Below are 13,083 nucleotides of genomic sequence, written 5' to 3'. Positions count from 1 at the left end.
AAAAAGATTACCCCCCCCCTTTGTCAGACGAAAAAAATTGATGACCCCCCCCCCCCCTGAAAAATAACCAAAACCCATATGTCATATTTACCTGCATGGTTTGGATTTGAACTCCGGTACGCGGCGCACTTTATTTGTGTAGCAGAGATGCCAGTGCACAAACTTCTCAGCCACATCCATTGAAACGTCTGTTAATTAGGATGACTGAAAGGCAATTTTTAACTTCATTTCCATAGACAACTCATGTCCATGGACAATGTATAAAGTAAACTTTATTGGAGTGGTTCGCCAAAGGCAGCCCTCCGGTTAAGAGGGTCATGGGCCATTACGTTAAGTCAACTTTATTCTAGTGGGCCACCAAAGGTGGCGAGCCGGTAAAGAGGGTCGATCATGGCTATTGCATAAAGTAGACTTTACTGGACAGGGCCGCTGAAGGCGCGTGGCCATTCAGTGCGTGATCCCAGGGGTCCTTCAAAAATGTTTCTAATACAAGCCGCGGCTTCAATTGGGAATTTTACGGTAAGATTGCCGTGGGGTATTACATAAAGTCAATTTATTGTAGTGGGCCGCCGGAGGCGGCCCGCCGGTAAAGAGGGTCAATCATGGCCATTGCATGAAGTAAACCTAATTGGAGTGGGCCACCAAAGGCATCTGCCCGTTAAGAGGGTCATGGGTAATACATAATGTATATTTATTGTAGTGGGCCGCCGAAGGTATAAAAGAGGGTCGATCATGGCCATGGCATAAAGTGAACTTTATTGTTTTTGAAAATGTGGTGACCCCCCTTTCCTACCAGTGAAAAAGCGATGACCCCCCCCCCTTTGCGGATTCCAAAATTAAGATGACCCCCCTGGATTTTGCCGGCCCCCCGGCCGTAAAAACTGAACGGTCCCTTAGACTGCATTCATAAATAACTCTTGAGGGAACAATCAGGAAAATCCTGATTTTGTTATTTATCCCTTACAATTTAAAAATACATCCCTGCTGTCTATAAACATATTTTGAAGTAACTCCTTTCCGATATAAAATATACGTTCGATCCGCAGAGGTTTCTGACAGGCTCCTTATTTACTTTTTTGCAAAAGGCAAAACGCGTGCTTTTCCTTGGCAAAATGTAAAACTGAACACTTGATGATATTAAATCCGGATCATTTCCTCTTGTCGGTGAAAAGAAACTTTACATGATGACTGTATGCAAATACTAGATCAATCAAATTGAAACGCAGGGTTCTCTCATATTTTGTCTGTAGGGGGCAACGAGAGACATAAAGGTGGCCTGCTAGCTGCAGTGTTTTGGGAGGATGAAAGGGACAAGGGAGAAAATTTAGAACATTTAGAGCAATTTTATGCATTTTTATACACAGCCTATGTGATGACAAACATGGTAAGAAGGATACAGGCGGTGATGATAAACTCAATGTCAGGTTTTCCAAAACAGCTGGACACTGCTCTGAAAAGTACCCGGAAAAATTGACTTCATAGCCGGTCAAGTAAACCGGCTACCTCCGTAAAATATACACGTTGGAATATCATGTAAACGATCTTATATTCACTTGTTATTTTAGTGTAAAACAAGAAAACGTCTTATTCGTCTGAAACCTATCACTGTGAATCTCAAACAGTCATGATGTATTTCTTGAGACCATATCAGAGAATTGTTCTAGGAAGTACATGTTCAGCTTAAACCTCGTGCCCAGTCAACATGTGCATACAGTTCCACTTGAAGTCACTCTGTCGTCCAATTTAGATGTACTTAAAGCAGACCCATATGGTCTGTCTGAGATAACAGGTATTGATCAGTCTTGACAAGCCGCCTAGGGTTTGGTGTCTCGGCTGGAGAATACACATGACTGCCAATTAAATTATTGTCTGTAGAGTGCAGCATAAACATGAAAACATGCTCCACTGGACGATAGGGTCAATGTATGGTCAAGATATTTGTACCACTGGTAAACACGCAACGTTCTCTTTACACAGCAAAGTGGCTGAAGTCGTTCTGTGCTAACCTTTATGGCCTTTATGGGTGTGAGAAAGTACCAGTTTTAATACATATATACTAGAGGTACACAACTGCGAGTGACGTTTGTGTTCACCTTTTTTTGGATTACCCTCTCTTAAATATCGGTTCATTTAAATATTCCTACAGCCTCTTTTCTTCCCACAATGATGTTTTTTTTTTCAAATATATTTTTAAATTATTTGTTTACTTGAATTAATTACCAGTAACGCAAAAATGAGGGTTTTTACCCAAAATATGTGCCCCCTTATCCTTTGAGTAGACCATTGCTACCATGCACTTTGGACTCTCTGCTTTTAGAAAATATATGGTATGATGGGGTTTTCATGTCATCTTTGATAAGAAATATTGCTTTGATAAATATGTACTAGTCACAAGTTCAACGCCCTTTAAGTATCGGTTAAGTGGCAACGTCAAGGGCAACGCCACCTTAAATATACGATGAAATTCAATTAACTTTTCTTTCCTATTTTCGACTTAGGGCAGTGACCTTTTTTCAAAAAATGAGTTACCTTCCCGGACCAACGGCTGTGCTTTAATTTATCCGGAATGAGTAAGCTTATTGGCAAATTAAATTTTACCGCAGCCAAGCAATCCCACACCATGAAAACAAAAAGGAAAATATCTCCTAGCAACCCACCTGTATGTAATTACCTGTAAGAGCATTTGAACGTGAATTCAAATTATCTAGCTTTCAAAGTGTGTTAAACAGAAGCTTTGATGACGTAATTATCGTATGAATGCCACTCTGAAGAGCCAACACGTTAGGACAGACACCTCAAGCTGTCAACAGTCACCCACTACTGATCAGCTGAATGGTTCATTCGGACTGAAGCTCAAGTAATATTTTCCCTGTTTTGGTTATTTTTTATGACACGCTGGAAAAGAGTTCTCTATGCGGATGGAGGAAATTATGAGATATCTGGTGTTTGCCATATAAATTACAGTAAGTTGCATCGAATTATCTCAAATATTGACTTGCAGATGGCAAGTACTGAAGCCACACTGTAATTTGTAAAGGTTTCTCACAGAATGAGGCGTTCCTTAGATATTACAACAACATTTTCTTTTACTTTGCTCAAAAAACACAACAAATTAGTGTAAATTCGCGTAGATTTAATCACGATATTACCTCCAGGTGGACATAATTAAGCAATAAAGCACACCCAGCGATGGTATACCACGAGATTTTGACCAGTTCACGCCATATATGCACGAGCGATAGCAAGTGCATGTATGAAGTGAAATGGTCAAAATCGAGTGGTATACCTTCGCTGGGTGTGGTTTATTGCTATTATATCATAACAGTATATTGAAATTCTACCGTAGAACGTCAAGGAAAGGATTTTGGCTCTTGCCGAGAGCTCGCGCGTGTGCCAGCCGTGGTATATCACGAATATACCACGGTTCTTTTCGCGTCTCGACCTATCAGATCGCTGTAGTTGCGCCATCAATATACTGGTATGATATAATATTTGATATTCGGCATACCTCGGGGCACTTCTCCGATATATACTCGATTTCAGTAAAAAAATCTATTAATATAGGCGATGCTGTTTTGGGATACGATCAGATACTGCCGCCTGCCGGTCGCTTTTGCTTTCATGTCAATTCTTGCATCAATCGGTAAAAATACTCTGAAGTGAAACTTGGACCCAAAAAACAAAACAAAAAAAACAAAAAACCCCCAAATATTAGCATAATTGAGTCAAGGTTACCTTCTCAATATGACTCGGTGTTTTATCTAGTGGAAAGGTAGTTTGTAGTGGTTCACTTGGTAAAACGGTGAAATAACTTATTTTGTTTTATGAACAATAAAATGCCTCGGGTTGGAGGTGTGCTCATATTATTTTCACATAGGGGTGTGTCACTGAAGTTTAAAACACCTACACATATGTAGCCAAAACATTTGTCAACCATTAGAGACTTTCTCAACAAATTTGGAGAATATATCTTCAGTTTATCTTTTGGTATTCTATTGCATATGAATGTTTCCTAAAATATGTGCTCATCTTATCAACCCCCGTTTATATTTTTTGGGATGAAAAGTCGACCCACATTTAGGGGGTATGAAAAAGGATCCCATTCGTGTGGAACATACCCGTAAATCCATTCTTTAGGAGTTCCCCTGGAAAAATACCCCTCAAGACATTTTCCTTGTTTAGACTTTTGCACGTGAAACGCTGATCGTTACAATCGCAGTACTTCAAGGGATTAACAGCTTTAGATTTACGTCATTCACCCTCATGATCTACAAACGAACCTCGCCCTCTAATCTGTAACTTTGACTACGACATTAACATAAAATCGACTCAAGCTTGCATAACAGGACCACAGTGTGGAGACATTTTATGCATATCACAAGGAAATTTAACTTTTGCAATTGTGAGATGCTTACGATCGTGGTAGCGATGTTTAATTTTACATAAAATAATTTTGTAAGTCAGTCTTTTTATTTGTAAACATATAAAACATCTCGAAGCGGTTACTCCTAATATTTCGTAACTTCATTCATTAATCAAAATCTGACACCATTCCTTTTGCCGCTTGGCAACAGAATCTTGCATCTTATTTTGCTCTTTCCCTTCACAGAAATGGATAAATTTGCATATTATTCAGCGTCATCGGATATTGAATAACCTTTCCCATGGCAACAAAACAGATGCATCATATTCTTATTCTGCGCAGTTTTGGGAGCGGGGAGCAGATCTGCATGTGAATGTCGCCAGGTTACTTCAGCTATACTTCAGCTCTACCGCAGCCGCCCAGTGGAAAGAAAGGCACGGAGAAAAACCTCGACTTTCGTTATGGTATCGAACGACGACAATTCAACGCTTTTGCAACTTGGCGGCATGGCGAATGGCAGTGCGACGGAAAACTTGACAGATACTGCTGCGAGCGGGGAGACGGGGAGCTACCAAGACCTCACGGCAAGTCAGACTTTCCTGATCTCAACGGCGTACTCCCTGCAAGCTTTCATCATAATCCTCACCAACGTGCCTGTTGTGGTAGCTGTTTGCATCTTCTCGGCGCTTCACAAAAAAGTGCACAACATTCTGATTCTGAATTTGTCATGTTCTAACATCATCAAAGGAGTGCTGTTACTACCAGTTAGTGTCGTCTGCATTCAGCACAACGATTGGTTTCGATATTCCGCGTTCGCGAAGCAACTCTTCAAAGTCACCGGTGGCTTCTGCAACTTCGGCACCCTGATGGCCCTCGTAGCTCTCTCTCTTGAAAAGTATATATATATACAATACCCTTTTCAACACACTCGGCTTTTCACAAAATCCAGAATTTTGATCGGCGTCCTTGTCATCTGGTTGGTCACTGCCCTGTTCTCGCTGTCCTTGACGGCGACAAGCAACGATTTATTCGCGCCATCCACATTCAACCCAGTAAACGTTCTTGTATTATCGATGCTGTTTGTTTTCCCTTTGGTCGTCCTCGTGTACACGAACCTGAAGATCGCAGCAGTTGTGCGCCAACAGGTCAAAAGAATCCATGCGTCGTCCAGGCCGACATATGACTCATCAAGACCGTCTTTTCTGAGTCGATATGAGATCAAAGCAATCAAGGAAGGAGTTCACTTGGTGTTGTTGTATTTCCTTCTCTACTCTCCATCCACATTTCTCATCCTCATCGAAGCATTATATGGACACATGCCAGATATTTTCTACAAGCACTTGCTCTGTCAGCTCGTCCTCTACATATACAGCATCGTCACTCCGGTGGTACACGCCTCCAACGTCATTTTTCGTCGCGCTTACCGCAAATTTCTAACGTGTGACCGCACAGCGATTGCCCCGCAGCCGTAGTGAACAATTTTGATTTGTAAAAAATGTAAGACCAGTACAGCAAATAAGAGACATAAGAATGCAAAACTTGAGAAAGTGCCTGATGATTTTGATAATCCTGAGAATTATTGTGGTTCATGTGATGGTAATTTCTACGATGATGAAGCAGAGGAGGAATAGATTCAGTGTCAGTATGTCACCGATTTATAGTCGTCCGGCGCACTGAGCACTCCATGGTCGAAGCTGCCACTCTATGTCACTGGTTTCAGAATCGATAGGTCGTCCGAGTGAAAGTCAAGATTTCGTTTGTCAAAACTGCCAATTCTATGTTCGCCGACTCAAATCCCAAAATTAGCTGCGTATGTGTCTGTGCGACGACTTTTTACAGCTGAATCAAAGATTGTTCAACATTTTTTTCGTTTATGGAGAGGGGTCGGACTCAGAAAATTTTTCGAGTTCCCTCCAAACAAATTTTCTTGTCGTACCTTCGAATGTTTCCAACAGTAAGCCGCAGATCAACAAAATGATCTTTGTAGGCTTTTGCTATGTAGAAAAAAGTTTATCTGACACATATAAGGGTGGAGGGACGGCGATAAAGACCAAGCAAGTATAACATCCCACGATAATAATAAACACCTGTTACCCGGTCATGTGGGCTATAGCGCCCGTTTATTACCCCGAGGTGCCGTGCGTGACTAGAAACACATCGGTATTCTCCAAGGCCTAAGGCCGAGTGATATAGCGATGTGTTTCTGGTAACACATGGCCACGAGGGGTGATATAGGGGCGCTATAGCCCGAATAAATACCAGGTTATAGGTGTTTTATAACACACCACAAGGTCATGTTGTATGATGTAATGGCTTTTAATGCGTTTTGATATTTAATTGCACCGCAACAATCCATTGCGACAAGTTTACTTGGCGATTTCTCCACGGCAATAACAGTAGACCATTTTCATCCAAAACCTATTTACAGCATACCTAGCAACATCCTTGGTTGCACTTGAACCTTTTCCATTGATGGGCTGTTCAAGTTCCTACGCTGTTGTCATGGAAAAACTTGACGTTTTAGAGAAAGGCTCGTCGCATGTTTCTCTTCCAAACTTTTGCGTAGAGTCTACTCTAGATCGAGAATGAATGGCCAAGTATTAAATTATATAATGTCCAAAAAAAACGTTACAGTGTTGTTTGTATTTTTTTTGTGTTTTTACTTGTACGATTGTGCAAAAAACTGTGTACTTCAGTCGGTGTTTGAAGCCATTGCTACACAGATAACACCCTGCATGTACCCGGTACGATTCGGTGCTCACAAAAGCGACGCGTAGTGTGAAAGAATGTTGTAGCGGGCTTTGTCGGTGCACGCGACAGGGCTATATCACATACCGATGAACCTTGAACAAATGTGTTATGTCTGTCGATAAAACGTGTTAAGGTCCTTCAACAAAATGTGTTAAGGTTCTTTGATGAACTCATTCGCTTTAGACACAGTTTGTTTGTCCCCAATGTTGTACAGTGCAGTCTTCACGATAAAACTCAAACTGCTTTTGTCTACTCTATTTGTGATAGCATTAAGTCGATCGGAGAAATTTTAGATTATGCGGATAATAATAACATCCCTGATATTCAATCGACCGTAGATTTTAGAAAGGTTTTAACAAGGTTGTGTAATTTTTTTTTGGTTTCAGGCTATAAAATTTTTCCCTTACTTTTATACAATGGATAAAAAGTCTTTGTATTCTAATGTTTCAAGTTGTGTGATACATAATTGACCCAGTATTGGATATTTTGCTATAATCAGAGGGCAAAAGAAAAGATGATCTCATTTAATATCTTACCGTTTTGCCTTCTGAGATAATCACCGCATGCGCACAACAAATGTATCCAGGTAAACTGTTAAGGGGGTGCTGCACCCAACACAGCGTATTGGGCTAAAATCCCCTTTTTGCGATTAATCATTCTATTTTAATTAATCTGTTAACCCAAGATTAAAATATTGGTTGGGTTCACCTTTTAGCTTGTCAAGCAGTTGAAAGTTGCATGATAAAGAAGTGTTAATTTATGCAAATGTATGCAAATAATCCGATTTCCTGGCTTCTGTTTTCTCCCAATATCAAGATTTCTAAATAATTTAACTCCGCTTTGGCTGGGTGAAATTTTCTGAAATTTTCACATTATGTTCTTTCAATGCTCTATCACGTAACGACTATTTGTTTGGCAATGAAGTCCTTACATTTTGTATAGAAGGCATTTTTATTTGCTACTTATGTCTTAAATCACTTTTTTTAGTGTCAGTCTTTCAACCCATGCCATTTTAGAATGATAGACAATACAAAAAACGTTTTTTTCCTAAATATTCTCTTGTTTCAAATGAAATATTAAATTTCAGAAAATAGTGTCAAAATTTTGACTTAAATTAATTTTTATCATTAATACCAAAATTGACGTTTTTTACCCGAATATACACCCCTCGAGTAAACTATTGCCACCATACTAAACTTAAGATTCTTTTTTTTTAAATATATAATATAAGGGGGTTTCCCTGTAATCTTAGATGAGAAATATTCCTTTGAAAAAAACTGTGTCGGCAACGTTTAGCTAGCAATACACTATGGACAAGAAATGCGGACGAGGATGCGTCTTCCCACCATAGGTCGGACTCTTTGTCATTCTCGCTACTTACCAGTTGAGAAATTCTGGTTCTCAACAACATATGGAGAGATCTTATAGCCCAGATACATCTCAATATTTTTTCTAGGGTATTGTCAATTACTAAGTATTAGTCTCACAAAACTACGTATTATATGCGATACGCCATGTTATCGTGGATAAAAGATTAGAGGCGTGACCAAATTCAGCTGTCAACAATAATTTGATACAGTGACACGCATCTTCAAGTTGCCGTGTTGACAAATTAGTCGTTACGTATTTCAACGTAATTTTGGGAGTAACACAACAAAATTTGGATGTACATAGAACGAAATACTGAAAGGTACAGCTAAGACCCAAATATAATGGCTTTGTTTCTCATCCTCGGTCACTAGGAAAGTGACGCAGCGACGAGGTTTTTTACTTTATTTTTGTATTTTTGTGTTCAAAAGATCCGACGATAAGTACAACAGAGCAACAAGAGCAGAATTGTGTGTACGTGTTTAACAGCAATTCTGACACAAAGCAAAGATAACGATATTACGATCACTGTTCAGAACTAGAAATGCGTGTGCGCACTGTGATTCAACACACTTTGACATTTCATACGAAGCACGCCGTCGCCTTCATATCGGATTGTTTTAGATGCTCCGAAGCATGAGAAATAAAACCTTTCCTTTTTGGTCTAATTGGGGTTAAAAGCAAATATTTAATGAAATGCGCAAACTTTGAATGCCCCATAAGACTATTCGGACTCCGTACAAGTATTTAAAATTTACCAAATCACTTGCTGAGCAAAATTCAGTTCTTGTCCGGTAAAATTTATAAATGGAATCTATGTAAATTGCACATCTCGGTCAAAATAGGAATTGCGCAAGAGAAACTTTAACATTGATTATGTTTAATCTAACATCTAGCACTGAAGTGTTTTTACCTGAGCTAGTCGAACTGTCTTTGTCGCTCGGCCATCAAATTTGCAATGTCCTCTACAAGGGATGTATAAACCGATTATTAGAGTTTATTCAAATTAACTGTCACAAGATCCATACGTAACAATAATGGCGAAAGACAAATCACTGCATACACCTCTACCTAGGCTTTCAGAAAGGCGGCCTCGTCCCAGGACCGTCCCATTCAAAATCTCGAACCTGGCCCCCTTAAACTACAAACATAGGGCCAAAGTCCCTGAAGCTACTATAGACATGGATACAAAATTAAGTATTTCCTGACTGTATGAAATTATCTCACTAAGGTCATCCTAGGGACCTGTAAACCAAATATTAAAACTGTCTGACCAGCGGTTTTGAAAAAACAAGCGACTCAACAGTTGACAGAGCTCTGCTGTGTTATGTAGAGAACAACCTTTTGTGACACATGTATTGATGAAGAAGGTGGATATCTTTGATAGCTCATTTCAGGATGGCCTGACCAAAAATGGGAAAAAAAATTCCGTAAAAATACAGATTTGCATATTTCATCACAATTTTAACAAATCTAAGTTGGGTTATCCCTGTATACCCAATAACAAAGCTGTCTGACCAGTGGTTATGAAGAAGAAGATTTTTTTACCAAATACTCCTTTTTGGTGCTAATTTGCATATTTCAACAATATGAAGAAATTAATAAAAAGAGTTTCTCAAAATCATATTTTTTATCCACACAACAAATATCAAATAAGTAAGTACTGCAGTTCTCAAGATATTTGAGTGGACGGACGCCTCACAAACGGACATACATACATACATACATACATACATACATACATACGTACGTACGTACGTACATACATACGTACATGCATGCATACATACATACATACATACATACATACATACATACATACATACATACATACATACATACATACATACATACATACATACATACATACAGACTGACGACGGACGCCGGACGGATACCCATCCCAATAGCTTCTATAGACTATAGTCTATAGTAGCTAATAAAACAGGTATTATTGTTCACAATTGTTAATGGTGTTACTAGCTCAGTTGTTAGCAGAGAATTCATTACTTGGAAGGGTCCGATATTTGTCTTTGAATCTCAAGTTTGTGGACGACAAAATCGAGTGATACAATCACTGGGCACGAGTTAGACTTTGTGTGTACACCGACAGGCCGCTAGGGAGTTGTTTGGTGGCTAGAAACAGCGCATATGCGCACGGCTAGGGGTTCCCCGGAAACCCATTCACTCCGTAACAAAAGGTGTACGTCCGCCAATCTTCACCGGTGCCAATTATATTGTTGCTGCCCTGAAGAAATAATGAGAGAAACGTCCTATAGATTTGCACTGTCATCAAAATTTTATCAGACATATAAATTACATGGCGATATCGACTGAGAGAACGGAAGTAAACTATAGAACGTAGCCTATCTAATTTCAATTAGTATAGGGCTGTAATAATATGCATTTTTTTCTGGTTGAATAAAGTACTAGTCTAGTACTAATAAATATGACTTTCATCACAGCAGAGGGACTGTACTTTCACCAAAGGTAGAGGACGATTGTTTCATAACATGACTAACATTTCATTACCCCCTCCCCCAAAACATATAGGAGATTGCGACGACATCTATTGGCTAGCGACAGAACTGTTATTCATCCAATCTTCCGCCACATATTTAAAGTATTTCCTTATGATCGACAGTTTGAGACCTTGTCATTAGACTCACGCACAACTAATGTGTCCTAGCTTGCTGAAGGTGTATAGTAAAAACAGACATGAACCGGCAATGAAAAACTTGTCGAACTTCTCTCGCTAAATTAAACATGGTAAGTTCATAAAGAAGTGCAAGTATACCTGGTACACCCCCCGAGTAAATGAACACTCCTGGACGAGCCGCTATAATTGCTTTTGACGCGAAAGGAAAAGGAGAGCGGAATATGTTATTTGCTCAAAATGTTAACCCATGAAAGCTAATATTTGTACTAGTTGCAATATTTGCCACCCCCCCGCCCTGATGTCACGTGACAAGGAGTGAAATTATTATCTCTGTGTACCTACGGGAAGATATCGCGAGAATTTATAATTTAGTGAGAAATATACGCTTTCAAGCTATGTGCCCGGCGGTGGCAGTCCCCGGGTTGGTGAGTACCCATGCTTGTTACCCAAGTTTGAAAAGTACCCCCTTTCCTAGAATATTTCTGAGAAAAACACCCCCTATTTGTGGCAAATCTGGGAGAAATTAGCTGTAAAAAACATACCCTTATTTTCGAAATCTAGGAGGTTAGTATGTTGACTTCCAGGATTGACCCTGGAGGTTGACTTTGTATATATGTACATACATCACAAATGTTTGTCCTCACCTGATTTTAGTCACATTCATACACAATCATCTTCCTTATGCGTTTGGATTATGAAAGGACTACCCCTAATCTCGGAGGTTACTCTGAAAAAGTACCCCTTTTTCTCGATTTCACGGACCTAGAATCTCCGAGATGACTGAAGAAAAACACCCCCTTTTCCGTGAATTTGGTAACACGCATGGGTACCCACCAACCCGGGGACTGCCACCACCGGAGCTATGTGCGAGAATCATGCGAGGATTCATTTCTTTCTCCAGTAAATTCGAGAATTATACAATTCCGATTGATTGTGAGAATCTATTTCTCGCAGAGTCATCACGAAAAATTACAATTCTCGCAGATTGAAAGCCAGAAACACTGAATTCTTGCACAATTTCCCAAATATTGATGGTTAGAAAATGTCCTTTTCCCGCTAAATTCTCGCGATGTCTTCCCATGATGAAAGCTACGTCAATATTCGTATGCAAATTAAATGGGATGAGTGTAAGATCCGACCTTTCTCGGTGGAGCTGCTTCTAACAATTGAAATTGCATTAAATTTATACTATATTTATCTTCGTAGAACCAAAACTTGGCAAATGAACGGTGAATTAAGGAAATTTTGTAACGAAACAAAACTATATCGAAAAAAATCCATAAAATTAAATATATGAAAACAGATATAATTCACGAGCATTGCTATTATTTCAAGCTGCATTCCAGTTTGCATATGGAGAATATTATATCGCTTTGATAAGGAAACCAAAGACTTTGGTATACGGTCCAATTAAGTTGGCGTCGCAGTTTTAGCCAGATTGTTCCGTGGCAAATAACTTGTAAACCCCGATAGAAATAAAAGTAGTGCGCTGTCGTCCGCAAGCTTGAATTACAGATAGCTAACACTAATAACTTCTGTACAGTTGTCATGTCAGTATGAGGGACTGGCATATAATTCACTCGGCGTTTATCTATAACTTGTCCTTTAAAAAGTCGTCACTATTTACGGCCCGGGGGGCGGGTCGGAGAATGTTAGGGAGATCACTGAAAATATTGAACACTTCAAGGGGGTGCTCAAAATGTAGAGAGGAAGAGAGGGGGATTACTCATTTTTTTCTGTGAAATAAATTGAAACACCTCTCAGATTGCACCAGTCCACACATCAATTTCTCAAAATTTTCGATGCGAGCTGGTCGTGCTCTCCCCTTTGGGGTGTTCTAACAGTTTTACTAGTACAAGACAAATTGAAAACACCTCTCAGATTACACAAGAACTGCACCATTGCACACATCAATTTCTCATATTTCACAGGATCTAGGACA

General features: G+C 39.6%; 1 protein-coding gene across 1 annotated transcript; it reads left to right on the top strand.

The window, feature by feature from the left end:
* Window positions 1-2,216: 2,216 nt before the first annotated feature.
* LOC139116280 (trace amine-associated receptor 7d-like) lies at window positions 2,217-6,971 on the top strand. The gene is made up of 2 exons (XM_070678890.1): window positions 2,217-2,963; window positions 4,610-6,971. Exon 2 carries the CDS (start codon window positions 4,825-4,827, stop codon window positions 5,833-5,835), a length of 1,011 nt encoding a protein of 336 aa, XP_070534991.1. The 5' UTR covers window positions 2,217-2,963; window positions 4,610-4,824; the 3' UTR covers window positions 5,836-6,971.
* The last annotated feature ends 6,112 nt before the right edge of the window (window positions 6,972-13,083 follow it).

This window comes from Ptychodera flava, chromosome 2, assembly GCF_041260155.1.
Source record: "Ptychodera flava strain L36383 chromosome 2, AS_Pfla_20210202, whole genome shotgun sequence".
Taxonomy (NCBI): domain Eukaryota; kingdom Metazoa; phylum Hemichordata; class Enteropneusta; family Ptychoderidae; genus Ptychodera; species Ptychodera flava.
The sequence above is the reverse complement of the archived record's forward strand: the minus strand, read 5'-3'. Positions and strand labels throughout refer to the sequence as shown.

Bases quoted from the DNA above. Each gene is read 5' to 3' on its own strand.
- LOC139116280 (XM_070678890.1), top strand. From the start codon at position 4,825: ATGGTATCGAACGACGACAATTCAACGCTTTTGCAACTTGGCGGCATG.